Below are 25657 nucleotides of genomic sequence, written 5' to 3'. Positions count from 1 at the left end.
TGTCAATGTACTGTCATGTGAGAAATCCCTTTGGTCCGCACAAGCTCTATCACTGGTAGTGTACTTCCTGTTTCTAAGGCAAAAGGTCCAGTTGGGCAAGTATTGGACAGCTCCAGGTTAGACCGCTGAGCTCAGTACTGCAGCCCACCACATAATTCATCATGAAACCAGTCAGTTAAACTCTCAGTTCTCTTTCTTTCAAACCAAGGACATTAATGAAAGAGAGCACTCTGGAATCTGGCCTGTTGTCCTGGCATTCTGCGGATATCTTCACCTATATGTTTCCTAGGGAAAAAAGACATGGGAACTTTTCCTATGTAAAAATAAAATTCTTTTGAGGGAAAAAAAAATTCTTTCAAGGGATTTTATGGCAATTCTCTTTCATCCAGCATCTGTGCTCAGAGGTGTCTTCTGCTGGGTCAGGCCTCAATAATTAGACACAAGTGAGCCTGGAAATGAGTTGCCTGGGAATGGCATTGCCACCTGCCCTAGCCATCCTCATCCCGTCCTCCTCCCAGTGCCACCTCTGCTGGCAAGCAGCTGGCTTTGCCTCTCCTGCCGCTCTCAAGAACTACCAGAGTCTGGAGACTTGTTCCGAGTTGCTGTGCATCCAGGCAGCCGCTCATGTAGTCTTCATCTAATATGAAGCCAGAGTCCCTGTGAAACACACGTGGAGTATTAAGACAATTGAGAGATGTACAGAATGCTTCACTCTAGCTGAAAAGATTCTGTTAAATATAAATGGATGAAATAAGATTGCAGTTCCAAAATACCTACTTAAAAGTTCATTTGAGGGGTTTTTTTCCTTCACTGACTGCTTTTAAGATGTTTATTCAGGTTCCTGCCTTTTATTTGCAAAATAAAATGACTTGAAACATTAAATACTTTTAAGATTATGACAGATAAGTGGACAGTGTTCCTTTAACTTAGAGAGCAGAGCTTTCCGCTCTCCATTAATGATTCTTCTCCCAAAATGTTTAGTGCAGTGAAGTGTTTCACGAATCTTAGTTGGATGCAATTTTCTGCTCTGCTGAGTTAGTCTAGACCTTTTTGTCGGCAGCAAAACAAATTTGCCTTTTTTCCACTGAAATATATTCACTCATTGCAAAAGAACAAGTAGTAAATTAAACATTTTTCTTCTTTTCATTGGAAATCTTATTGAGTTTAAATAAGCACTTTTTATCTTAATTTTTATTACAAAAATTAAAGTGTCAGCTTCATTTTTTAGTGAAAATTACCATTTTTGTCAGAAATCATTTCCAAAGCCAAATAGGATGAACATTTTAAAGACAGATAATCATGCCTGAGATGAGCTATCTTGAGAAAAATACATGACTATAATCCTTAGGGAGTGTGTGTGTGTGTGTGTGTGTGTGTGTGTGTGTGTGGTGGGCGGGCTGGGTTTAGGTTGTTGGTTTGGTTTGTTTTTTGAGACAGGGTCTCACTGTGCAGTTCAGGCTGGTCTTCAATTCACCAGCCCATGCTGGCATCGAACCCGTGACAGTCCTCCTGCTTCAGCCTCCTGAATGGTGAGGTCATAGGCATGTTCGACCACTCCTGGCAAGTCTAGGTTTTTACGTCGTGTAATTATTTTTAAAGTTGTATTGAACTGTTTTAGAGCAGTGAGTTGAATTTTTCTTAAAACCTTTTGTTCCTACCTCTTTTGTACATTATATTTTTTGTTTTTGTTTTTTTGGTGCCAGAAATCAAACTCATGACCTTGTGCTTGCCAGGCTGTACATTATATTTTGAATTGCTTTTAATTAGAAAATAGGATCACATTGATCTACTTTGGGAGTTTAGAAAGGATTAGGCCTCCCCTGTTTCAATGATTGAAATAGTTTCCAGTAAACATATAGATTACCAAGTAAATGGATTACCTGAGCCATCACTTTTCCTCTTTCCCGGTCGAGTTATGTTCATGTTCCCCTTTCTCATCAGGGGATTAATGGGAAACCCGAAGTCAGCCTTGGGAACAGATCCTGCTAAGATGTGTGTGAGCAGTGTGTGTGTGCGCTGTGTGTGATTTTTGGAGACTGTGATCCCTTGCATTAAGTGAAAGATTCTGAAGTGTTTGAGCAGGAACTGAATTCCTGTGGGGGTTGTTTGTGTTTAGAGTGAACATTACTGTTGCAGATTTGAGGGTTATTTGAAGGAAAAGAATGTCGAGTGTTTCTTCCTCATTTTCCACTTGCCATCTCTTAGTTCTATTTTATGCGGAATTTTAAGACTGTACAGTTTTCTCAGGTAAAAAGGGCTTTGCAAGTCACACCCCAAACTTAAATTTGTACATTTCCGTTTTGGGGGCCACTGCTTATTCCTTCTTGTTTTTCATGACCTCCTCATCACATACCTGCATTTAATGGCATCGAAGTCTTCAGCCTCTCCAAGCTCGTCCACTTCTTTGCAGTGCAGCCCTCCGCTCCCACGGCTGCTCCAGGCTCACGGTCCTCCTCAGCTCCTTCCCTGGCTCAGGCCACACCGGCAGCAGCCCCACAAAGCGCTGCACTTCATGGAGCAGCTGTCCCACCTGCTGCCCTCGAGGCCTAAGAGCTAGTAAGAGGGAATTTCCAGGAAGAGAAGGGATTTAAGGCGGGAGGGAATAAGTACAAGGAGTGGTGAAGTAAACACTTCAATAGGTTAACTGTAGCTAGCTGTAAGAAGCCTTAAGGGCTTTTTTTGTTTGTTTTCCTCCCCCCACCTCCTGGCATTGGGGGTCAAACCCAGGACCTTGGACATGCAAGGCAAGGCCTTTACCTCTGAGCTGCATCTCCCCCCCATTCAAGTCCTTTAACTTGAGGTGCCTGGCGAGGCCCCAAAGGGAAGGTGTCCCCACCTTCTGGGTTTCAGTTCTGGCTCTGGCATGTGGCTGGGAGCATGGGTCAGCTGTGGACATCCTTCCTTCCCTAGTTTGTTCCCCTGCTTCCCTTCTAGAGTTTTACTTTAGAGTGTTTTGCAAGGATGAAATGTGTTAATCCAGGTAAAGCACTTCAAGTTGTCTCTCGCATTTTTGTCACTGTCCTTATCACCTTATTGAAATATAGGAGAGCAGTGATGGTGATAGCCTTGTAACCCTGGGGAACATTCAGTCCATGTAGCTTGGAGAGGCGTCTGAAGCCTGGACCTCTCTGGGAGGAAATAGAGGCCCAGGCTATCAGGTCAGAGCCGCTTGGTAGTGGTCTCCAACACCAGGGTCCAGGGTGTTTAGGGTAGACAAAGTGGGCCCAGTAGTTGATCTGCTGTACACAAAAGGTGCAAATCTAGCTCTTTAGACTCTGTTTTATAAATACTATGTCATGATGGAAAGCTTTCAATTATTTGCAAAATTGCAAAAGATAGTAGCCAGTTTATTAGAAGACTGTTTAATTAATTGTGAATCATTTACCTACCAGAACAGCAGTTTAAAAGAAAAAAAAACATAGGAAAAGAAGCTCCTGAAAACGTTACAGGCCATAATGGAAGCTGTGTACCAGGATGCCGTGGAAACAGTTGTACCACACTCAGAGCTCGCCGGCCCGGTGTTTTGAGGGCAGCTTTCAGGAGCACCTATCTCTTACTACCTCCTGTGGATCCCCAAAGTAAAAGTCTTCATGTAAATGTGATCTCTGTGCCTAGGAGTTTTAGAGCTGTTATTTTCCCTCTTTTCAAACAGATTATCTTAGTGAGACTTTTGAAAGCCATTTTTACTTGATGGACCTTCCCCGTTCGTGACATAACAGGAGTATTTCTTATTGTGACCCTTGTCTGTGGGGCTTTCCTCATGATCAGTATGTGTTCTCTGATCTCAGTTTGTATATGTACTTCTCAGAGCTTCAGTTACTCTTTAGTGCATCTACTTCCCAAATCTGTACCTTGTGAATTTGTTTGTTCTCTGGTGTTACTGGAGACTGAATTGCAGGAGGGCCCCGCCGGTGGGCTGCACCTCCTGCTCCTCAGTCATTTGAATCACATTCCTCTTTCCTCCTCACCATGTACTTTCATCCTGCTTTCCTTGTTTTATTTCCAGCTCTGGTGCTTTCTTTCTACCTATCAGACAGGGCCAGAAATCGTGGCATTTTCACACATGCCCTTTACATTGACTTAATTTTCACGATGCTGGAGATGCAGCCTTGCACCTGTTGGGCAAATGCCCTGCTACTGAAAAGCATTCCCAGCCCCTCACTCACATCAAATGTACACAATCAGGTACTGGCTTGGGGAACTAGAAATTTAAATGTAAACATATAAGTATGAATCTTAACTGTTTGCTGTAACAAATCCCATTAACCTTGTCAGGGATGTTTTTGAAAAGCAGACACATAAATATTAAAATCCCGTTTTTTCTAAATATTCATTTATTTTCTGCTCAGTTTTCTGATTAAAAATATAATGGACCGGGGCTGGGGATTTAGCTCAGCGGCATAAGTACCTGCCTTGCAAGCAGGTGGTTGTGAGTTCGATCCCTGGTACCGATAAAAATGAAAAAGACAAAATATATATATATATAATGGACCAAATAGGTTACAAAATAGCATTAACTTTGATACAGTAAAGTTAACACTTCACCAAAGGACAAAATTGTTCTATCAGTAATGTTACACGGTTCCCTCATCCGTTCCCTGCACAAATCATGTATTTGCACATTAGATATTCTACAGATGCAGTTTCACGGTTCCTTATCAAATGCATAGAATAATTCTATAATGTTGAAGGAAAATTTGTAAGTTGGATTGTTTCTAGACTTCTTCAGCCTTACTACGTGCTCCATTCCTAATGGTATTTATATCATTTTGTTTTTGATTTCCAGATGTAACATTTATTCATGAAGGAAATAAAACATTTTTGGATAACCTTGTCAATTTTGAAAAACTGGTATGTAAATTTCATTATTTCTCCTTTTTCTCATTGAAAAGAAAATGTAAGCTTGTTTTTCCTGCTCCATCAAACTAATGGTGTAACCTTTATCTCCCTTGAACCAGAGCTCAGGCTGTATATTATCAATACACAATGTACCCCAATTAAAAAGAAGTGTGTTAGCAAACACTTGAGAACCAACCAACTTGGAAATGTGCTTTCCATTTTTAAAAATGACGCTTCATTAGATTGACATCAGTGTTTGAGTATCGCTTATGGAACCAGAAATAAAAATAAATCCTGTCAGCAGTTAGTTTACAGTCACGAGCCAAGCCTGCTGCTTTTGAAGCACAGGCAAGAAAGTCCTCCTGGGGAGATGCATTGGTTCCCATTACCCCAAACTCAATCATGAGCCTTGGATTTCTGTCTGCAGAAGAGGGGAAGGGCTAGGCCAAGACTAGCCCCTGACACAGGGTCTCCTTGCTCATGAGTCGGGGTCCCAGTCAGTGTTCTGCCCCCTGTTCCCGAAATGCTTCTTCCTGAGTGACTTCGGGACATTCCAGCTGCTTTGTCCTCACGCGGTCAGAGCAGGGGTTCCCAGGCAGCCATGATATAGGAGCATTGATAGGAGCATTGCAGAGAAACCCACTGATGGCCAGAGGAGCAGATTTCTCTGACAGATGAACATTAGTGTGATAGATAAACACTTCGTCATGGTTAAGGATGATCCCGACCTTGGAGTGACCTAGTCAGTAACAGTAATGGACTATGCAAACTCTTTCAGCAGCTGACCCCTGCTCCCCGTGAGACTGGGTCAGGCCTTTGAGAAAAGGTTGTTGAGCCAGGGGCCACAGACCATGACCAGAGAACACACTGGACTGCTGTGTACTGATGAGGGCTGGTGTCTGGCTTTTGCCTCCCGTGCAGCAGCGCTCTGCCCTCGTCATCTGGCCAGCCCACCACACACAGGACATGGCGCAGGTCCACAGAGCCACACAACTGGCAGCTGACAGACATCTCCAAACACCTTTTCACAGCTCCCTTTCAGCCACTGGAGGTTTAAACCACAATCCCTTCATGGCTAGTTATTTTTGAAATGGAAATGCTGATAACATTTTTTCTTAAATTTTTATTTTGATAGTATACAACAGAACAAGTCAGAATAAAGCCAACTAAGATCGTACAGTGAAATTGGTACAGAACTTCACAGCAGGTTACCGGGATAACAGTAATAGGTATCACAGTATATTTTGTTATCTTTATAATAGTTGTTCTTTCAATCCCGTATATCAAAATGAGATGAAATATAGAACACTATAGAACTTATCAAAACAGAATATTGAATAGAGCAGTACCATTAATCAGAAAAGAGCAAAACAGTAATAAAAATACTTGCCTTCAAAGAAATGGTAGAAGGAAGTCCCCCTTATTTGCTATGGTCAACCTCCCAGGAAATGCTCAGATTTCTGGTTCCCACTTGCTAATGGGTGGGGAGGAGGAGGAGAAGGAGGATAGGGGAAGTGGGATATTTGACTCTAGGCCATGTAGCAGTAGGTTCACTATTGCTAAGCAGGGAGGCAGGATGGTCATTTGTTTTCACAGTGTCCTCAGTTCCAACATGGCATGGATCTCAGGAGACACTGCTAGTTCTCCCCCTGGAAGGGCTGCAGTCTGCCACCCTGCCTCCGCTTACCAGGGAGAGGAGGTGCTTGCTTGGCTTCCCAGAGTCCTAAGTTCCAACATGGCATGGATCTCAGGAGACACTGCTAGTTCTCCCCCTGGAAGGGCTGCAGTCTGCCACCCTGCCTCCGCTTACCAGGGAGGAGAGGTGCTGGCTTGGCTTCCCAGAGTCCTAAGTTCCAACATGGCATGGATCTCAGGAGACACTGCTAGTTCTCCCTGTGGAAGGGCTGCAGTCTGCCACCCTGCCTCCGCTTACCAGGGAGGGGAGGTGCTGGCTTGGCTTCCCAGAGTCCTAAGTTCCAACATGGCGTGGATCTCAGGAGACACTGCTAGTTCTCCCTGTGGAAGGGCTGCAGTCTGCCACCCTGCCTCCGCTTACCAGGGAGGGGAGGTGCTGGCTTGGCTTCCCAGAGTCCTAAGTTACAACATGGCATGGATCTCAGGAGACACTGCTGGTTCTCCCCCTAGAAGGGCTGCAGTGGGCCACATTACCACCGCTTACCAGGGAGGGGAGGTGCTGGCTTGGCTTTCCAGAGTCCTAAGCTCCCACATGGCATGGATCTCAGGAGACACTGCTGGTTCTCCCCCTAGAAGGGCTACAGTGGGCCACACTACCACCACTTACCAGGGAGGGGAGGTGCTGGCTTGGCTTCCCAGAGTCCTGGTCCCCCACTGCCCGTCCTCGTGCAGACAGTGCCAACACCGGCGTCCCAGGGACGCCGCCATCTTGTCTCCTCCTGCTGATAACATTTTCAAGTTTCTCTCCTGGCTTCGAATCAGAGATCAGGTGTTTTAAATGCTGCAGTCAAACCAACACAGCCAGAAACGGATCAGGTGTTCCTTTTTAGCCTGTTGCTGTGTGAGCTGAAATCACAGGACACCTGTTAGCAGTGAAAAGCTGGAGTCACTAGACATCTCCTCTCCAAGGAGGTTAATCACTAGTGTTTGTACTAATGAAGTGACTGCAGTAACATAAAGCTTCTGATCAGTAAGTACTTTGCCTGCTGGCCAGCACAGCTGGGTAAGAGCACCAGGTGAGCTCTGTGGGGCAGACACGAAGATGTTCAGTGGGGTTGTCACCCCAAGGAGAGTTTCCTGAGGTCTAGTTATTTTTCCCTCTCACCCAGAGGGAACACCGGGAGGCAGCTGCTACCTATTTTAAGCCAACTGCTACCTATTTTAAGAGCAGATTGACAGCGAAACTTCTCCCTCAGCTGAGCCAGGGCTTCAGAATTCATTTTTTCATTCCATTCAGATGGGGCCACCAAAACGTGAGAACAATTCCATAAAGCCTGAATGCAAAAGAGCCATGGAAAGATTTCCTAGGTCATCCCTACCCCTTCTTTCTCACCGCCACTTATGGTCCTTTCTGCTTTCTACAGCAGTCCATCAGGAGCTCTTTATCATCAGCTTTCATGTGCTAAGATCCCAACTAACCACAGGGATGAAAACAAAGCCTTAATGATGTGGACTCCACCTGGGTCAATAATTGTGTCTTTAGTTCTTTAAGAAAGTTTAAGGAAATAGCATAGGATAAAATAATATTCTATTTTAAATCCCTAAAAAAAATATTTTTAAAGGGAGAAGAAAATGGGCTGAGCTGTGCATGCACACAACAGGCTCACAGCACATGCACACTACCATCAGGCAGTTGCTGGCACATCTTTTGTAACAAGGACAGATTTTGTGGGACCAATGAGCTCCAGGCCTCAAATCAGAGAGCATAGCATTTCAGATGCAGCATGCCTCCTCGGGCTGACCCCTTCTTACATGCAGAAGACAGGGTGAAATTAGAATCTTCTCTGAAAGGACAAATCAACTTAAATCATACCCAGACCTTTGGTATACATGGCTACTGGAGAAAGAAACTGCCCTTCCTAGTAGAAGCAGTATATTAAAAGAATGTCTCTTAGCACAGGACAGGGTTTTACTGAAGCTGAAACAGGATCATCTTTCACAATAATGAACCAATAGAACCTAAGTGAATTAACTTGTAAGAATCCAATTCTTCATGATGGATATTAACTTAAGCCAGCTAGCAGATAATTCAATGTATTATCTTTATCTGGCTGACACAGGCCAACACATTAAATCAGACCATGTGCAGATCCAGAAGTACTCATTGGGTCTAATAAGATTTCTATTGTTCCCTGGGCTGAGTTCTTTGCTGCCTCAGCATTCTAAATGTTTCTATCTCAAACTATCAAATGATGAAGAAACAAAGGGTTTTTCCTTTCTGTCTCATTCCTCAGTATTACGAGTATCATCATTTACCATACCTCCTTCCCTCCCCCTTCAGAAAGCCTGAAGATGAGAATCAGGTCTAAGATTTCACTGCTGCATTAGGTACCGAGCCTTACATCAGCTCGAGCCTTTCATGAGCTGTGCAAATGCACACAGTAGAAATCAGTGTGACACCACAGCTTGAAACGAGAAAACTGTCCTGGGAATTGGGATAAAATTTGGGGAAGGAAATTTAACAATGCATTTGCACAGACATGAGTCAGGTCTCATTTCCTTTGCAAATGACGCTCGAGCTGCTGCTCTAATCACTGCCCCATTTAATTTTCCACTTTGAGTGGAAGTACATTAGCAGTACAGTTCTGAGAACAATTTAACCAGTAGGTCACATTCGAGTAGCATGTCCTCTGTTCTACTGGGTTTTGAGGGAGACAGTTTTTAGTGTTAACATTATATTTTCAGCAGTAATTCACTGAGGGTCGGCTGTGTGCAGGTGATCTGTGTTCATTGGGTGCAGGTAGGACATGAACGATGGGAGCCCCGTGGAGCCTCTGGAGGGATAGATAATGAGTGATGTTGGATCACAGTATGATGTTTGCACTTCAATATGAGATAATGTAAGGAGTTGATGCAGATTCTGCCAGATCTAGAACGTGACGACAACAGTACTTAGAGATTATTCTGGCACCTGTGTAAAAGGAACTGTAGAGAAGTTTGGTCTTTTCCAAAACACCATGTTTTCGTTATGGAAGACTAAAAGTGGCAGAGATAGGTAGAAAACAAATACAGATATACTGACGGAGGAGGTGATGGAATCTTGTTAATAGCAGCTACAAATTGAGCAAGACTTCTGCCTGGAGATCAGTGAAGACATCAGAGAAAATACTGAATACTTTTAAGATGGGTTGTAAATTAGAAACAGAAAATTATATGGTTACAACGTTGATATAGAAAATGTTCATCTTTCCTAAGAAGCTCACTTTCTGCCACCACTTGAGCCTTTTAGTGCATAAAACCTTCCAGCCCCGCGCAGCACGGCTCTGATTCTGTGTGTAGGACACATGGTAGGTGCTGGGTACCCTCTAGTGGTACCTGTGGAGAGAAGAATCCAACAGCAGGCATGGTGAGACTGCAGCTCCCCAAGGCCACAAGGGGGATCCTGCAAAGGCTTTATTTCTTCACGATGTTTTTTTCCCATGGTGAATCTGTACAGTTTGGGAGTCACTGTTTTTGCAGACAAGGACTAAAATATTCTCCATGATTCAAGCACAGCATAATCATTTAAATGTTCTAAGCATAGTTCATCCAATTATACCCAATTCGGTGTTAAGACTATTCATCCATGGCCTTGGACTCTCTGTCCATCGCACCAGCCACTGCCGCTCCAGCAGCACCCTAAGTGACCCCTCCTTACCACTGATGTGTTTCCTTTGTTACCCTGCAGCACATGATTGCAGACACTGTGAGAACCCTGAGACACTGCCAGACTAACCAGTTTGGTGAGTAATTGAAGTCAGGTGTGGAGTGTAAATTGCCTGCATATTGGTCTTGACTGACTGTGTCACAAATATTTGGTGGTAATAAATGTGAACAGCTCGTAAAGAATATGTATATAGGTAGGCATATTGTTTACATAGTCTAGATTCTCACTTTGTTTTCCTCACTGGGATATTTGGGATTAGAGGACAGGACATGCAGATCATTATCCCCTCATGGAAGCCAGTTTACCCTGTCCAGAGGGACTGTAGATGATCAGGGCTTCTCACCCCACCCCGCCCCAGAAAGTCTTGCTTTGCTTCCCCTGTACTTTAATTAACTGCTGAGTTTAGCAGGGTGAGTCTCGCCCTGATCTCCTTACCAAGGCCCTTACTGGAACCCTTATAAAAGTGCCCCAAGCAGTCTTCCCAGCGTTCTCTCCTCTCCAGCAAAACCTTCCTGTCTAGAGCTGCCTTTCTGCAGAAAACATATTTATCTGAGTACATGTGTAGGCTTCCCACTGAGGCTTGTGTGTAGGAATATTTGTTCCATTTTAAATCTCAGGCATTGCTTACAATGTGTTTAAATGATGTTAATGCAATGCAGGAAGGAAGGAAATGGACTTTACTGAGTTGAAGGAGCTTTCCCATGGGCAGGAACTGTGAGGCCAGTTCTAGCCAGTGGGCTTATTAACCCTGTAGGTGCAGGACAGAAATCTCAGGCTGTGAAAGGCTGCTCACAGCCACTGCTCAAACGGAGTCTGGCTGACTCCCTCACCCTCACCCTCGCCCTTTGCTTCATTCACTCTGGGCAGATTATATACACATGAAGGGCTTACAAGAAAAGTCTTAACAGGAAGTACTGTAATGTACATAGAAAAAGTCCCACCTCCCAAGCGAAGAGTTACAAACTATTTGGTACATGTTCTTTTTATTTTTGAGGGCAAGAGACTGGTTTTTCCAAGACAGGTCTTACTTTGCAGTCCTGACCTTGAACTCACTATGTAGCCCAGACTGGCTCCAACTGGCAGCAGTTCTCCTGCCTCAGCCTTCCAAGTGCTGAAATTGTGGGCATGTGTCACCATGTGCCTAGCTAGTACACATTCTAAAGTATTGTTTTTCTGTACAGTGCTGCTCTTGGCTGGCAATGTTGTCTTTCCAAAAAGCAAATGAGTAACTCAACTTCTATATGTACTAAAATTTTTTTTTGTCAAAAGGAAAATTGTAAACACAGAGCCTACTTTTTCTAAGTAGTTATATCAATTTAATATCATTGGATATATACTTATAGAATTCATTATTTAAGTACGTTGCAGTTATAATAAAAATAGTAACAATTGACATCATAGAGATTCATTCATCCAAATATACAAGTATAATGTTGCTGATGAGTATTTCTTTCATCTTTTTTTGGGTATTTAGCTAATTCTAAGACATCAACCTGTGTTTATCAAGAGGTGGTAGCTTATATGTGTTCTTATATGTGTTCATATGAGTATGGGCATGAAGGTTACCCTGGCTTGGCAGCCCCTGAACCTCCCACTCACTTGCCTGTGCAGCACTATACCAAGGAGAAATTTAGAACACTATCAAAGTCAGGAACAGTAATCCCCATCCTAGGAAGGCGGAGGCAAAAGGATCATCAAGTGTTTAAGTCCAGATTAAACTATGTAGCAAGACCCTGTCTCAAAACCAAACAACAACAAAAAGCCCTGTTAAGGCAGTTTGTATTCACATTTTTTTTTTATTGGTACCAGGGATTGAACTCACGACCGCCTGCTTGCAAGGCAGGTACTTATGCCGCTGAGCTAAATCCCCAGCCCCTATTCACATATTTATATACCTTAAAAGCTGGGTTTGAATTGAGTTATCTGAGTTTATTTTAACAGCTTATCTAAGCTAATAAACCAATGTCAATATTTGGGATAAAATTATATAATGTTAATCAAATCAGTTATGAATTATAAGTGCCACACGTCATTTGTCATGGTTGGGACCATTCTACCTTCTTTTTAAGACTTGTAAGCTAACAGCAATTTTATCTCTATAGCGTCATGTTTTCCAAACTGAAGTGAAGTAAACCAAAAAGCAAGCAGCTTCTCAGTGTCTTTCAGCCACAGCATTCTAGAATAATACAGCTTTTTAGCTGTGGCAAAAGCTTTGACACCGAGTACTTTTACTTGCTGCAATCAGGAAGCCTTGCTATTAAACCTAAGAGTAGCAAACTTCTCACAACAGAGAAATCTTATTTCTACATAAAACATATTTATTAGGCCAGGGATTTAGCTCAGCAGCATAAGTACCTGCCTGACAAGTGCAAGGTTATGAGTTTGATCCTCAGTATCCCCCCCCCCAAAAAAATGTCAAGAAGGGAGGGATAAAAGATTTTTACCTAAAGGAAAATATGATACAAGGCGCCAGGGATTTAGTTCAGTGGCTCAAGCACTTGCTTGGTAAGCGTGAGATCATGAGTTCGATCTCAGGTACCAATAAAAAAATATATGCTACAATAAAATACCCAGCTTCCTGTGGTCCCCTCCCTTCTGCTCAAACTGTGCTCCAGTGTCACGCCCTGCCCATAATCCCATGCAGGAGGAGGATATAGTGTCACCGTCCCTCACACCCACACTTCTCACCACTGCGCTATTAAACCAATCTCCTGACATTGCAAGTTGCGTGCTGTTTCTTTTCGCCTCCCGCTCTGGCCTTGTGCATTGTCCGCATACTTGATCACTGCTTTCTTATCAGACTTGGCACAGCACAGCAAGCACATGTGAGTCCACAGCACACTGGCACCTCTGCGGCCCTCAGTTCTTTGACTGTGCTGGGTTTGTGTGTGGACAGATCCCTTGCCTCCTCCTTGCCCGGGCAGACTCCAGTCCATGATCCTATTTCCTTCCTACTCTGCCTGTTGACCGCCCCGTAGGCTCGGTTCTGTGGTATCTGTTTGCTCAGTGGTTCGTTAAATCTTTTTTTCCAAAAAATAAGATGGAATTATATAAAATATATGGAATTATACAAAATGTAAAAGAAGAAAAGGAATGGGAGTGGCTGTTGTTTCATATGCCAAGTAGATTGCTGGATTCCTGAAAATTCAACACTACATGAGCCACCCAGGCTATTCAGATGGGCAGTTGATATGAGAGGCTACACAGTGTCAGGGGTCAGACCCTGGACTCAGATCCATAGGGCCTGTGTTCATATCCTGCTGGTGCCACTGTGTGACTACTCACTGTCCTCATCTGCAGAGAAGGGCAGTCTTGTGATTTCTGAACAGCACACACTGCCAGGTAAGAAGTGCTGGCGATATCGTGCCCATCCACCACCCAACCTTAGGAACCTAGCCTGAGGCATCTTTGCTCTTAGACAAGGACATTGCTTCCAGGATTCCAACTACTGAGGCAGGTTTCCTGGTACTTAGAAATAGTACCATTGCTCTCATGACATTGATTTTTGGTTTTTCCTCTAAAATATTAATAGGAAGTGACATGTCTCCGAAGGAGCATCAGGAGCTGAAGTCCTACGTTACCCACCTGTATGTCATCGACAGCCAGCAGGCCCTGTTCGAGCTGTCCCACAGGCTTGAGCCGAGGGCGTGAGATGCCACCCGCCTCCTGTGACTGCTGCACTTTGAGCCACAGGAAGGTCTCTGCCCAGCACGTTGCTTCCTGTGAGAAAAGAAGTTGCTGAGTTTTATCAGCACACCACAAGAGGTGCACAGGAAAGGCAGCCAGAGCGTGTTCAGGAAGTGATATCAGCTGCCAGGGATGGGAGCGGCCCCTCCACGATGCTCTTGGAGTGAGGAGGAAGGAAGAGCTGGCAGTATTCTTGGAACAGAGAGGCCTCTTTTCTTACCAATTGCTGATCTGATCCAGGTTTCCATTTAAGATGTGCTGGCTTCGACAGGAGAAAACACAGCCTGACACACAACGAACAGATACTTCAGTATGAGTGTGCCTGCAGCAAGAAGACATCAGGTTACCGCTGTCAGATCATCAGAGGACTGTGGACGCCCAAAGACAAGCAAGGGCATCTCTAGACATCCACGCAGGGGAAGCTATCTCTCCACCCAAACTCTGACATCACAAAAGCCATGCGAGTCTGGGCAGTTGCGGATGGTAACGGGCAGTCCTGCTCCGCTGTGCGGATGTGAAACACCAAGGCACGTACTTGTTTGCATCCACAATCACTTACAGTATATGACTGCAGGTGCAGTTAGCATCTGTGCAACCGATACGCTTCTATAGGCAGGTAGACATAGTTGCTTTGCCAGGGAGCAAAAAGTAGTCTTTAAGCAGTTGACTCCTTGTTTCATTCCTGGGGATTTTCTTTCATGTTTGTAAGCAGGCTCTTATTTTTCACTGGGCACAGTATGCTCTGTATATGCACAGTGCCTGAACACACTGTACCTGCTCAGAAATGACTCGTGGAGGGGAGGATCACAGATGCTGTGTTCCGTGTCTGATGAAGTCCTAGTGTTTTGCAGCCCTCGAGCAGATGCGCTGCCCACAGGATGCAGTGAGAACGGCCCAGGGAAAGAGAGGAGCTGTGTGTGTGAAGCAGTCAGTGCTATCTAGAGAGACATAACAGGATGGTGGGGATTACAACAGTCTTGGGGCAAGTAAAATGTTGCCCAGAAATGTCTAGATGTCTGACTTAAACGTTGGAGATTTGGAGGAGCCCTTTAGTCTACTTCCCATTTGAAGCAGGAAGTCTTGCTATAATTTGCTTTTTTGTATTTTTTCTCAAAATTCTCAGCTTTCTGAGTTTCTCTGATTCCCATTTTTACAAATTGGGCCTCCTCTAGCAAGTGAGACTTTTCACTTTTCTCCTGGACTGGGTAGAGGGTTTCCCTCAACCCTCAGATGAATAAAAAAGTCTGAGTTAAAATAATCCAGTCATTCCTGATAGCTAAATACTTGTCACTGGCTAGAATGCCTGTCCCTTGCTAAACTTTCCTAACCGTGTGACCCAGCTGCTCTTCTCACCAGTCCCACTCACTGGTTAGCTAAGTGGGAACCAGAACAGGCCTGCTTCCTTTTTGTCTCCTCAGCACCTCACTCATCCTCATCTCTGAGGTGTGGCCATTGCTTCTGAGGCCTTTATTTAAAAGCAGTGGTATTCCCTGGGCTCAGGGGCCACAGTGAACTTGAGAGAGTGCGGGTACACACCATGTGGAGAGCGTTTCTGATAGGACTTTCAGACAGACTCAGTCTGGCTCAGCATATGACACTTCATTCCCAAAAATGTGTAGGGTTTTAGGAATGCTCCATCCGCAGCTGGTCCCCTCAGAGAAGTGTTTCATACCACTGCTGATGAAATGATACCTACTGGGGGACAGCAGAGCCATGGCGTCAGGAAGACACATTCCTGATGGGCAAGCAGGCTCTCAGCCTTTGCTTCAGCAGTTACTGAAAATAGCATGGGTTCACAGCACAAACCCTCTGCATGTCCTTTCTTCAAGCTGGTGATCAGGGTTTGACTGGCGCAATCACAGAAGGCCTTTTGACATGTCTCTGTTTTACAAGTTGATTTATTTACATTAGATTCACATTACATCAAATAGAACATTGATTGCCTTTAAAGGACTAATTCTCAGTACGAATCTGCTTCAGTCGAGCACATGCTGCTGAAATACCAGATCAGATATGACACTTAGCCACAGAAAGCCACAGGTACACTGTGCTTGAACACATTTTGGATGGCTATTGGTGTATGCTTCACACTGTGAGTGTAAATGGGCTAGGAAAAAGTGGTACTTGTCAAACTTTTGCTTGAGAATGAAAGAAAGGGAGGATTTTTTTTGCCATACCTGTCTTCTGAACATCTAAAATTTTTTAGTGTTTCTGAAAGTTTACAACTGTTTCTAGAGATCTCCCAGGCAGAATTGCGGGAACCACATTTTGCTATGCTGAAAGCTGCCCCGAGGACCGCAGCTGTCTGTTGGTGAGCAGTCCACGGCGGGGCTTGTACATGCCCTGCTGGGAGGATGGGCCCATGCCCTCCCTGGGTGCTCACCGAAGGCTCCGCAGAATCTACTTGCTCTGACTAGAAGGGTGGACAAAAAGATGTCTAAGCCTGTTTCCTGTTGGCCTTTGGAATTTTTATGATTGCAGAAAATCTTCATCTCTTCAGAAAATCTTCACCAAAAGTGCTTGGGCAGGCGCCTCTCTGTGGGTTCTTCGCCTTACAGCACGGTCCCCAGCAGTCCTGTGGGCCCTCGGATGCACTGACATCACAGCGAGCCAGCCTGCCTAGCAGTTAGTGCAGGACAGTAGAACCCTTACTCCGGCTGACAAAATTTTTTCCCAATTCCTTTGCACACATCTGCAGATGTTCCATAGACTACATGTTTTAAATTCACTCTCATCAGTTATATAATTGCCAAATGGTTGTACTCATGCATATAATAATGTACTTTTTTCTAGTATCCTTAATCATGTTTAGAATAAATTCATTTTACTAGGCCAGTATCCCCATGCAGACAGTATGGCATATACACTGAATTTAGAAACCTGAGAATAAACGACTCATCTCTGTGTGGGGAAGAAACAGATGCATAGGGCAGAGAACGCTGGAGATGACTTCTGCTCCCCGAGCTGCCCCTTCACTGCTGTCTGAATCCGAGCCCTACAGTTTTGCCGTGGCCAACACACAGGCTGCAAACTCTGAACTCTATGGCACAACCAATCCACGCTTCTCAGAAACTGGGCAAAAATACTAAAAGTTTGGAAGATCAAGTTGACTGCAGTTGTCCAATAAGATTTTATCTAAATGCTTCTAAGACCTGTCCTTAAAATTTCAGCCTGCTTGTTAGTGAGCAGGCCAAATCTGCTTCAGACTGGTAGGAGAAAAAATTGTTTTTAAAAATTGCCAAAAAATTAGATGAAAATGTACTACTGTATAAAGCAAAGCTGTATATACTAAACATTTTTTAGCAGAGTAATATTTATTTGCATAGCCTATTTATTGTATTCATATGATACTGTTATTAAACACTGGGTAGAAATTGATGACCATAAGCAAGGAATCTTGCCTTTTAATGTACCATTGCTTAGCACTGCTGTGACATTGTCAGCTTGCATTAACAATTAGAAGATAGAAAACCCACAGTCGGGGTGTCTACCTAACTTCTCAGGGACTACACTTCACAATTTTCAACCATTATAAAGACTGGTAAATATGAAACATTTGTGGAATTACCAGAATTGCCATTAACAGTGTTTTCTTTCTCATATTTCATGCTTTCTGCCTCTGTATATATGACTCTGCTGTGTATTTATCAAAGCTAGTAAGCAATAATTTATATGTACAAATGGCCAAGCAATATAAGCTTAAAACTTATATAACTGTTACTTTACCTTGTATTTTCAAGTGCTTTTTTAATTGCCTTTCCAAATATAAGACTATGTTAAAGATACCATTCATACCTTGTCACTTCTTGCTTTTTCCATGATGCTATGAGCCAGATGGGCTGTGTGTTCTGCCACAAGGTTACGTCACTCCCCGTCGTGGGAGTCCCAGAGGAAGCTCTGCAACCTCCTGCCCCTCCCCGAAGCTTAGAGAAGAGAACATTTGTTCTCCTCACATGGTACTCCATGCCAAGACTGAGCTGGGACAGGGGGCGAACGGAGACCATTTCAAACTCTGGAAGGCATCCCAGCCCAGCTTTAGGCACCTTGCCTAAAGCTAATTCTACAAGGAGTGCTGTGAAGCTGTCCCCTCCAGAAGACCCAGAATGTCCCATTCCTGCTCGCAGATTATTTGCCAGCTCCCAAGTTGTCCTCATGGGTAGTCTACAACTGCTAGCTAGAACTTAAAAAAACAATCACCCTAGAAAGCAGTCAGCCTCCTTGAGGCAGTGGCAACAATTCCTGACATTCTGCAGCATTAGTGGTTCTCAAGACTTTTTCAGGTACATCAAGGCATGGTGAGTATTTGTCACCATCCAGTCAAGTCCAAAACTGCATTCTTCGCTCCTCGCCTCCAACACCCTTGCGCCCTGAGCCCTCCACTAGCTGCCCCCCTTAACTGTCCAGTTAAGTGCCCAGTGCTAGCCAGCACTCCAGTCATTTCTAGTTTGCTTAGGGCTTTACATAAGTGACTTGATTGATGCAGGAAATAACTGTTCGTGCTCTTTTGTATTCAGCTGACCTGGGCTAGGCTCAGAAGGAGCTGGAAGGGAAAAGGCCGTGGGCGGAGGCCGGAAGGGAGTGCCTGCCCCTTCCCTGTCCTGTGCCCAGTGCTGACTCTGCACCCCTGCCATGAGTACAGGGAAGAGCCCCTGGGACCAACACCAGGGCGGCTTCCCAGTGCCACGCCAGCTATTGCCTGCCTGTGGCAGATCCTGGGGTTGCCGAGCTCCTGGCTGTGTTCCCTTCTGGCTTCCAGCCACGGGCCAGCTTGCCCCCTCCCCACACCCCTGCACTGCCCAGCGCCTGGGTCTTGGCCAGTCCTTTCTCCACCTGCTCAACACATGCCACCCAGAACTCCTTCCCGACCTCCAAACAAGGCTGGGTCCACCCAAAGCCCTTTGGATGACTCCCCCTGACATTGGGCTCTCCCTGTTTCCTATCCACATTCCTACAGCAGGGCCTACCTGTCTCTAGGAAACCACCTCACATTATCCAGAACCGGGAGAACTGGGGAATGTTTCTACCTTGTCCTTAGCTGCTGTTTTCCATCTCCTAAATGGGGATTAAAATACTATTATGTGAGAGAGAAAATGAGAAAGTGTGTACAGTGTGTTTCACACAATTCCTGGTACTTAGTCCATACTCAGTGATAACTCATTATTGTCATTAATGCGGGATGAAAGCGAGGGGATTTGTGTCCACATTTTCACTGCACCAGTGAATATGCACGGAGGAGAACTTCTCTTATCCTTATTCCCATTATCACTGAATGAGATAATAGCAACACCTCTGCCACAGAGTAATTGTGAAAATTAAAGGACAATGCAGTTCTTTGTGCCTGCCAGAGTGAGATGCAAATGTTTTCTCTGGGAATCCCTGCATGCAAAGCAGGGGCAAACCCTAACTTTTGTTGGTTTATCTTAACAAAGATGGCTGCATATTAACTTGCCAAACTGGGATCATACTAATGTTCAGGTATTAACAGAGGAAGAGAAACACCCAGGCAGACTTTGGGTATGCTCACATCTTCTGATAGAACTCTCAGTGAAATCCTTCTTTGGCCACACCCTTTCCTTTCTTGGTCATCCCCGTGCTGGGGCCATTGGCCAGGACCTCTTGGACAGCAGCTCCACCTGCCAAGCTGAGGGGCTTCCACTGTCGCTAAGGCAATGTGACCACTTCTGACAAGGGCCTGAGTAGCGCAGGCTGCCCACTCATGGTCCTCAGCCCGTGGGAGTCTCTGGTTTCATTTAGAAGTCACTCTGTGAGCCCTGCACTGCTGATCCTGGACTCAGTCCTAGGCAGAGCTGCAGTCTCCTTTGTAAGGCTGAAAAGCAAGAGAGGCCAAAGGAGAGACCGCTCATCTCGGGCCCGACTTTACGCTGGGTGAGTGTTTTTCTTCCATAAATCAGCCATGAGCTCTATCTACCTCCCATAATGTAAGGATGCTAGCACTGATCTGCAGTAGGCTGCATCAACTCCTGTGGTCGTCTGCTGTGAACCAGGTAGTATTCTAGATGATGGGAAAACCGCAAACCAAATGAAACTCTCCCTTCCCAGAACTGCAATTCTATGGAAGGACGGATCATAAACAGGTAAAGTACGTGGTCACACATTAGATGGTTAAACAAATCAAAAGAGAAGGCGACTAAATCATGGAAGGAATTCTGGCAGTGCCGGAAAGGATGGATGAAATTTTCAGTAGGGTGATCAGGGAAGGTCTTTATTATAGATTGAAATGTGCTCGCGGAACTCAGTACATAGGACTATGACTTTATTTTTTTAGATTATCTTTAAATATGTAATAAAATTAAGCTGAGATTATCTGGTGAGGTCCTAGTCCAATATAATAGATACTGTCCTAAAAGGGAAATTTCAAGACACATACTGGGAGAAAACCTAGAAGCCATTGGAAAGTTCAAGAGGATGACATGAACCCCATGACAGGAGGGGTGAGGGTGGGGGCAGAAACAGGAAGCTATTCACAATGGTGACTTCAGCCAGATGGTGCTGTAGTGGGTGTGATGAAGAATAACTGTGTGCATACTTGGAAGGTTTTCTAGCATCCTTTGCTGATGGATTGGCTAAGGAGTAAGGGGCCAAGTGTGCACAGCTGTAATCCCAGCACTCTGGGAATCTGAAGTGGCAGAATCTCTAGTTCAAACCCAGCCTGAGCAATTTAGCAACTTAGGGAAACCCTGTCACGAAAATTAAAAGGAGATAAAGAAAGAGGGAAGTTAACGTCAACCACAAAGATTTTGGTTTGAGCATCTAGAATAAGGAAATGCAACTATGTAATTGTACAGAGAAAAACCTTGAAGACAGCACGTTTGAAGAACACAAAAAGCACAGGTTAGAGACTGGTTTGAGATGTCCATTCAGCATAGATTTGCAATCAATAATAACATCTTTGTACCAGTCTGACTTGTGTGCAAGATACAGTGAACCTTCAACCCCGCCCATTCTCAGACTTCATCAGGGTCACAGTTCCTTTGAAGGCCATGAAGGAGAAGTATGTGCTCTTGGTTGACAAGCAGTGAGGCTTTAAACCTCCAGGTGTCATTCCCAGTGTAGCCATGTGCAGTGGCTTCAAAGCGCAAGTCCTCTGGAAAGTTCTGTCCAACATACACAGCCTTTGGGGACAGCAAGGCCTTGCAGAGACCATCAGCAGAGGCTTGGACATTCTTCCTCTCTGACCCGTGTTTGCAGTTGTGACCTCACAGATTCCTTCAATGACTGAGATGCAGAAATATGATTACAGACTCTGGAGGTTTTAGTCCGACTACAAGACAGGCAGCAGAAGGCCCTCACAGCAATGCTCAAGGAGGTCCCAGATTTTTAATTCCAATTTTATACTCCATAGCTAGTGACACATTTTCACTTCTACAGAAAATAAGTCTTGAAAGATCTTTTATTTTACATGATGACTTTTATCCTCAATGTGATCCTGTAAGCAAGGAATTTTTATCTACAAAGTGCTCTGCACGACACACAATACTCACAATGTTGCTTAATTAACATTTGTTGAGTGAAAGGAGTCCTTTGCCCCTGTGGTGACCAAAATGTGAGGTATTAGCGACATCTGGTGGGCATGTGGTGACGCGATCCTGCCCAGGGTTTGAATTCATGTGAGTTGTGCTGTGCTTGAAGAGCCTGGTCAAACAAAAGCCACAATGGGGCACTGTTGGAGGCCTCTGTCCCTATGATGAGGCAATGGCCTAGGAGCTCTGCCTACTGGGACATGGCCCAGGGGATTACCGTTCTCTGTGTTTATATTATAATCCAATCTCTCAGTCTCTCTGTCTCTCTGTCTCTCTCTCCCTCCTGGGAAAGGAGTCAAACTAGGGAACGTTGACACTTGAGCAGCTCAGGCCCTGTAACCTGTTGTTCACTAAAGGGAAGTGTAAGAGAAGGGCTGGGGTAGGACACTTCACTTTGGGTAAGTCTTCAGTTCTCCTTGTGTTTGTCACTTTCCCTGCATCTTGAAGGAGGAGAGGCTTACGGTTTCAGTCCGTGGATGGCTGGCTCCAAGGCAAAATCATCATGGCAGAAGAATGTGGTGGACGAACTTGCATCTGGAAGCAGAGCAGAAGCACAGCGTTAGAGCTAAATGGACGAGGGGCCAAGGCCACACTGGACATATGCCCAGGGGCACACTTTACTAATCTACTTTGCATTTCTTAATCAAATGAAGTCAGCATATCAGGATTAAAGGTCACAGTCCCATTCTGCCATTGACCCTCAGAAGAAAGGCAAAATACCCAGGTGCTCACCAGGTGCCTCTGGATCTGATGCTGTGCACCTGCTGCAGCCTCTCCTCTGGTTGCCACTCTGTCCCCATGTCACACTCTGCAGATGCACACAGATGCTCCTCTCTAACCGAGCTGAAATCAGTATGCACTCAGTTCCAGGCCTTGGGACATATTTGCTCAAGAGCCAGCTCTCAAGGGAGGCCTTGTGGCACCAGGATTCTTGGGCTACTCATGGGGATTCATCCATGAACTAGATGATGTTCCCACACTTGTGAGCTCTGGCCAGCAGGTATGGCCTTCTCTTCCCGCATCTCCTCTCTCCTGCTGGAGTGACCTTCCTCATGCCCCAGCTCCCAGCACCTCAGGACACCCATCCGCCCCACATCCTGTGCTGGACTCCCTCTTCCAGGTGCCCTCCCAACACCTAAACTTCCCCCTTCACCTGATTAGCAGCCTCTCTTCTCTGGCCTCTTTCCAATCCCCTGCTTGTGAACTGTGGTTTTCACCATTGCTTTGTTAGTGTTAGTCACAAGCCAGGCCTGTGGTAATTGTGGGTGGATATTGGAGAAGCCATGGTAACCATCATAGAGGCAAAGGACACAAAATGCTGCAGAGGGAGCAGGGGACTGGACCTCACTGGCCACGCACCTACTCTTGGGCTTCAAGTCCCCATGACAGGGAAGGTACCCTGTGACAGGCCTGCTTGGGATGAGGCTCCCTCAGAGCTGGCGGGACTGCTGGGGAGGTCCCTGCAGGCTCTGACCAACCTTTCCCGTGTCTGCCTGTCCTAGCAGCGGGCAACAATTCTGGCACACCCCCAAGCACTGATGGCTAAGGTGACTGGGAGTTCACTTTCCCAGAGCAGCTTCCGGGTAAGCCACAGCTGAGGTCTGTGCCAGCAGTAACCATTCCCAGGGGTGCCATTCTTCCTGGAAACTCAAGAACAGCACCCACAGTTCCGAAGGGGCGGTGGAATGCCAGGAAAGCCCCACTCAGCCCTCCACTTCCATCCATCAGGCTTGTAAGAGTCCTGTCTGTGCTCAGCTTCCACCTCCTGTGTCCCCAGCAATCCTGCTGCTGGCTGGGGCTCTTCACGGATCGCATGAGGACTAAGAATGACCCCAGCTCTCAGGAGGCCTGAGCCACCCTGCTGCCCCAGCTGTACCGAGTACCTGGAACATGCTCCCTTGTGTCCTTGGTGGCCCAGCCTACAGCCTCCTGCAGCAGCCCAGGTGGGGAACTGCAGATTGCTTAGGCAAGGACAGAGCAATGATGCCTTCCCTCCTCCTCTGTCCTCTCCAGGAAACAGCCCAGTGGTCCAGAAAGAAAAGAGAACAGGCCATCAGCTTTGCATCCTTAGCCCTAGCATTTGCCCTGGACTCCTTTGTTGGTGGGTGTGGGTGGAGTTCACGGCCACACTTTCCCTTGAGAGGCCAAGGTCAAAGTGCTGGCCCAGCCCAGGGCCCAGAGGACCCATGTTTTCCATTGTGCATGAAAACCCATTTGCCTGGGGCTGAAAGTCCCCTCATAACCCAATAGGTCAATTAGGATCAGGGACAAAGCACAAATAGGGCCTGAAAGCCAAGAGCTGCCATCAAAATGGAGATAAACAGGCATTTTTTCAGAGCCAGCAGGCATGGGGGTGGGGCACTGTCCCTTCTCTGGCTGGTGGTGCCTGGCCACTTTGTCTGTAAACAGTCATTCCATTTCAGAGATGCCAGATTGTTTTGGACTCAAAGCTTGAGCCTGTGGGGCTGGCCAAGGTAAGGGGGTAGGGCAGACAGAAAACAAGGCATCTTCCTAGGAGACAAAGGCGGGACTTCTGCAAAGCCCTCCAGATGTGAGGACTCTCCTTTTTGACAGTGCTACTTTTCCTTTAAGAAAGGAAGAGTTTTGAAATAGTGTCATTCAGAGCTGCTTATCGTGTTTTCCCTAGATGTTGAGAACAGCCCAGTTGCCTCCTGCTCTTCCCTCTGCCAGAAAGTCCAAGCTCTGCTCCTGCTCCCCATCTTCCCAGGACCGAGACCTTGGGCAAGTCCTCTGTCCTCTTTGGGCCCAAGTTTCCAGCATTATATGACTGTGAGGTACCACAGGGAAGGAGGCTTGGTTAGCCTGCTGTGTTGCCCTCTAGTAACTGCTTGGTTTTTATGGATGAGTTTATTCCTCATTTTTTTGCCAAATTGTTAATGTACACCAAGACTCCTAGAAGGCTGGAAGATACCAGGCTGAGTAGGATGTTGCTCCTGCCCATGAAGAGGTGGGAAGGGCACTGACTTGCAGAAGCACACAGCTAATTAACTTTGCAAGCTGGACTAAGTTTTCAGAACTTTTTTTTGAGCTATATTTTTCTTATCTGTATAATGGGATTATTGTGTAGGTGACAAACTGTCTTGATTTGCCTGGGAATGAAGGATTTCCTGGGACGCAGTACTTCAGAGCTAAAATCTAGGAAGTCCCAGGCAAAGCAGGATGAGTTTGGTCACCTAAAGGAGAGATGAGCTGACATGACACCCCGATGGCCTTCATATAACAGCTGCTGTACAACTGCAGTTTGCCTGCATGTGTGTGTACGTGTGCATGTGTTTGTGTGCACACACATGTGTGCGTGTTTTTGTGTGTGCATGTGGGCACGTTTTATCCCTTGTGACATGGTAAAAAAGAGGCAACATAAAGGAGTAAATATGGCTCAGCTGAGCAGCCTGTGGGGGAGGGAGGGGCTGCTGCCTAGGGAGGCGCACCCAGAGCGTGGAACGTCTTCAGTGCACAGAGGTGTGAATGCTTCTAACTGGGTAACTTCCTACAGGTACACTTGATTCGTATCCAAAAGGCCTATGTGCAATTCTAAAATGTTTGGATGTCACTTTTAAGGTCTCCAGACACTTCTGATAATGAGTGTGAACCCACATCTCTTGCAAAAACTGTGTCTATGTGAAAAACAATACACATTATTGTATAAATAAAGCCTACAGAAAATGTTAATGTTTAAAGGTAATAATAGGTAAATATAAATAGTTCCTTTTTTCCCTAGGTTTTAATAAATTGCTTTGCTTGCCTGCCTCCTGGGGGTCACATACCCCAATTTACAGACTGGTGCCTTAGGCAGTGGAGAGTCCCAAAGGTTTTAGGGCAAAAACCTGACACGACAGGATTTGGTCTTTAGAGGCTGGGGATTTAGCTCAGGGGCACAGCGCCTGCCTGGCAAGCACAAGGTTATGAGTTCGATCCCCAGGGGGGAAAAAAAAAAGATTTGGTGTTTAAGAAATCATTCTGCAAGAATGCAGAAGAGACTAGAAGAAAAAGACCCAGCAGGAAGCTGTTGTGAATGGGGGGGGGGGCGGGGCGGGGGAGACACTGCGACCTGAATAAAGGTAGCAGAGTGGAGAGGTGGGGGTGGGGCAAGAATGCCCCTGGCTGAATGGACCTGCTGAGCGCATTAAATTCCACTGACTTGTTTGATCCACTTTCCAAATGTGACAGAAGAAAAGCACCCAAGGTCAAATGATATTGCGTGGGTCTCAGACCCTTTGCCCTCCTGGGT

The 25657-nt window shown here is 45.6% G+C and overlaps 1 protein-coding gene and 1 long non-coding RNA gene across 5 annotated transcripts in view; one reads left to right on the top strand and one right to left on the bottom strand.

Moving 5' to 3' along the window:
* Positions 1-17655, top strand: part of Rapgef5 (Rap guanine nucleotide exchange factor 5) — a 267972-nt gene extending 250317 nt beyond the window's left edge. For 3 of the 4 annotated variants that reach the window (XM_063234130.1, XM_063234120.1, XM_063234135.1), the window contains one exon: positions 3393-4472. In XM_063234130.1, the coding sequence (XP_063090200.1) occupies positions 3393-3691 (299 nt within the window). In that variant the 3' untranslated portion in view covers positions 3692-4472. Of the gene's footprint in view, positions 1-3392; positions 4473-4786; positions 4852-10201; positions 10257-13712 lie in introns of those variants that run through there. The other variant, XM_003469825.5, reaches the window with a different exon arrangement.
* A 2407-nt stretch (positions 17656-20062) lies between these two features.
* Positions 20063-23736, bottom strand: LOC106027688 (uncharacterized). The gene is made up of 2 exons (XR_001201272.3): positions 22141-23736; positions 20063-21942 (listed from the first exon to the last, which is right to left on the bottom strand). It is a non-coding gene; the product is annotated as an uncharacterized LOC106027688 (long non-coding RNA).
* Positions 23737-25657: the final 1921 nt, after the last annotated feature.

The sequence above is a fragment of the Cavia porcellus genome, unplaced genomic scaffold (assembly GCF_034190915.1).
Source record: "Cavia porcellus strain 051 isolate PalLab524CR breed Dunkin Hartley unplaced genomic scaffold, mCavPor4.1 scaffold_2, whole genome shotgun sequence".
NCBI classification, from domain to species: domain Eukaryota; kingdom Metazoa; phylum Chordata; class Mammalia; order Rodentia; family Caviidae; genus Cavia; species Cavia porcellus.
The sequence above is the reverse complement of the archived record's forward strand: the minus strand, read 5'-3'. Positions and strand labels throughout refer to the sequence as shown.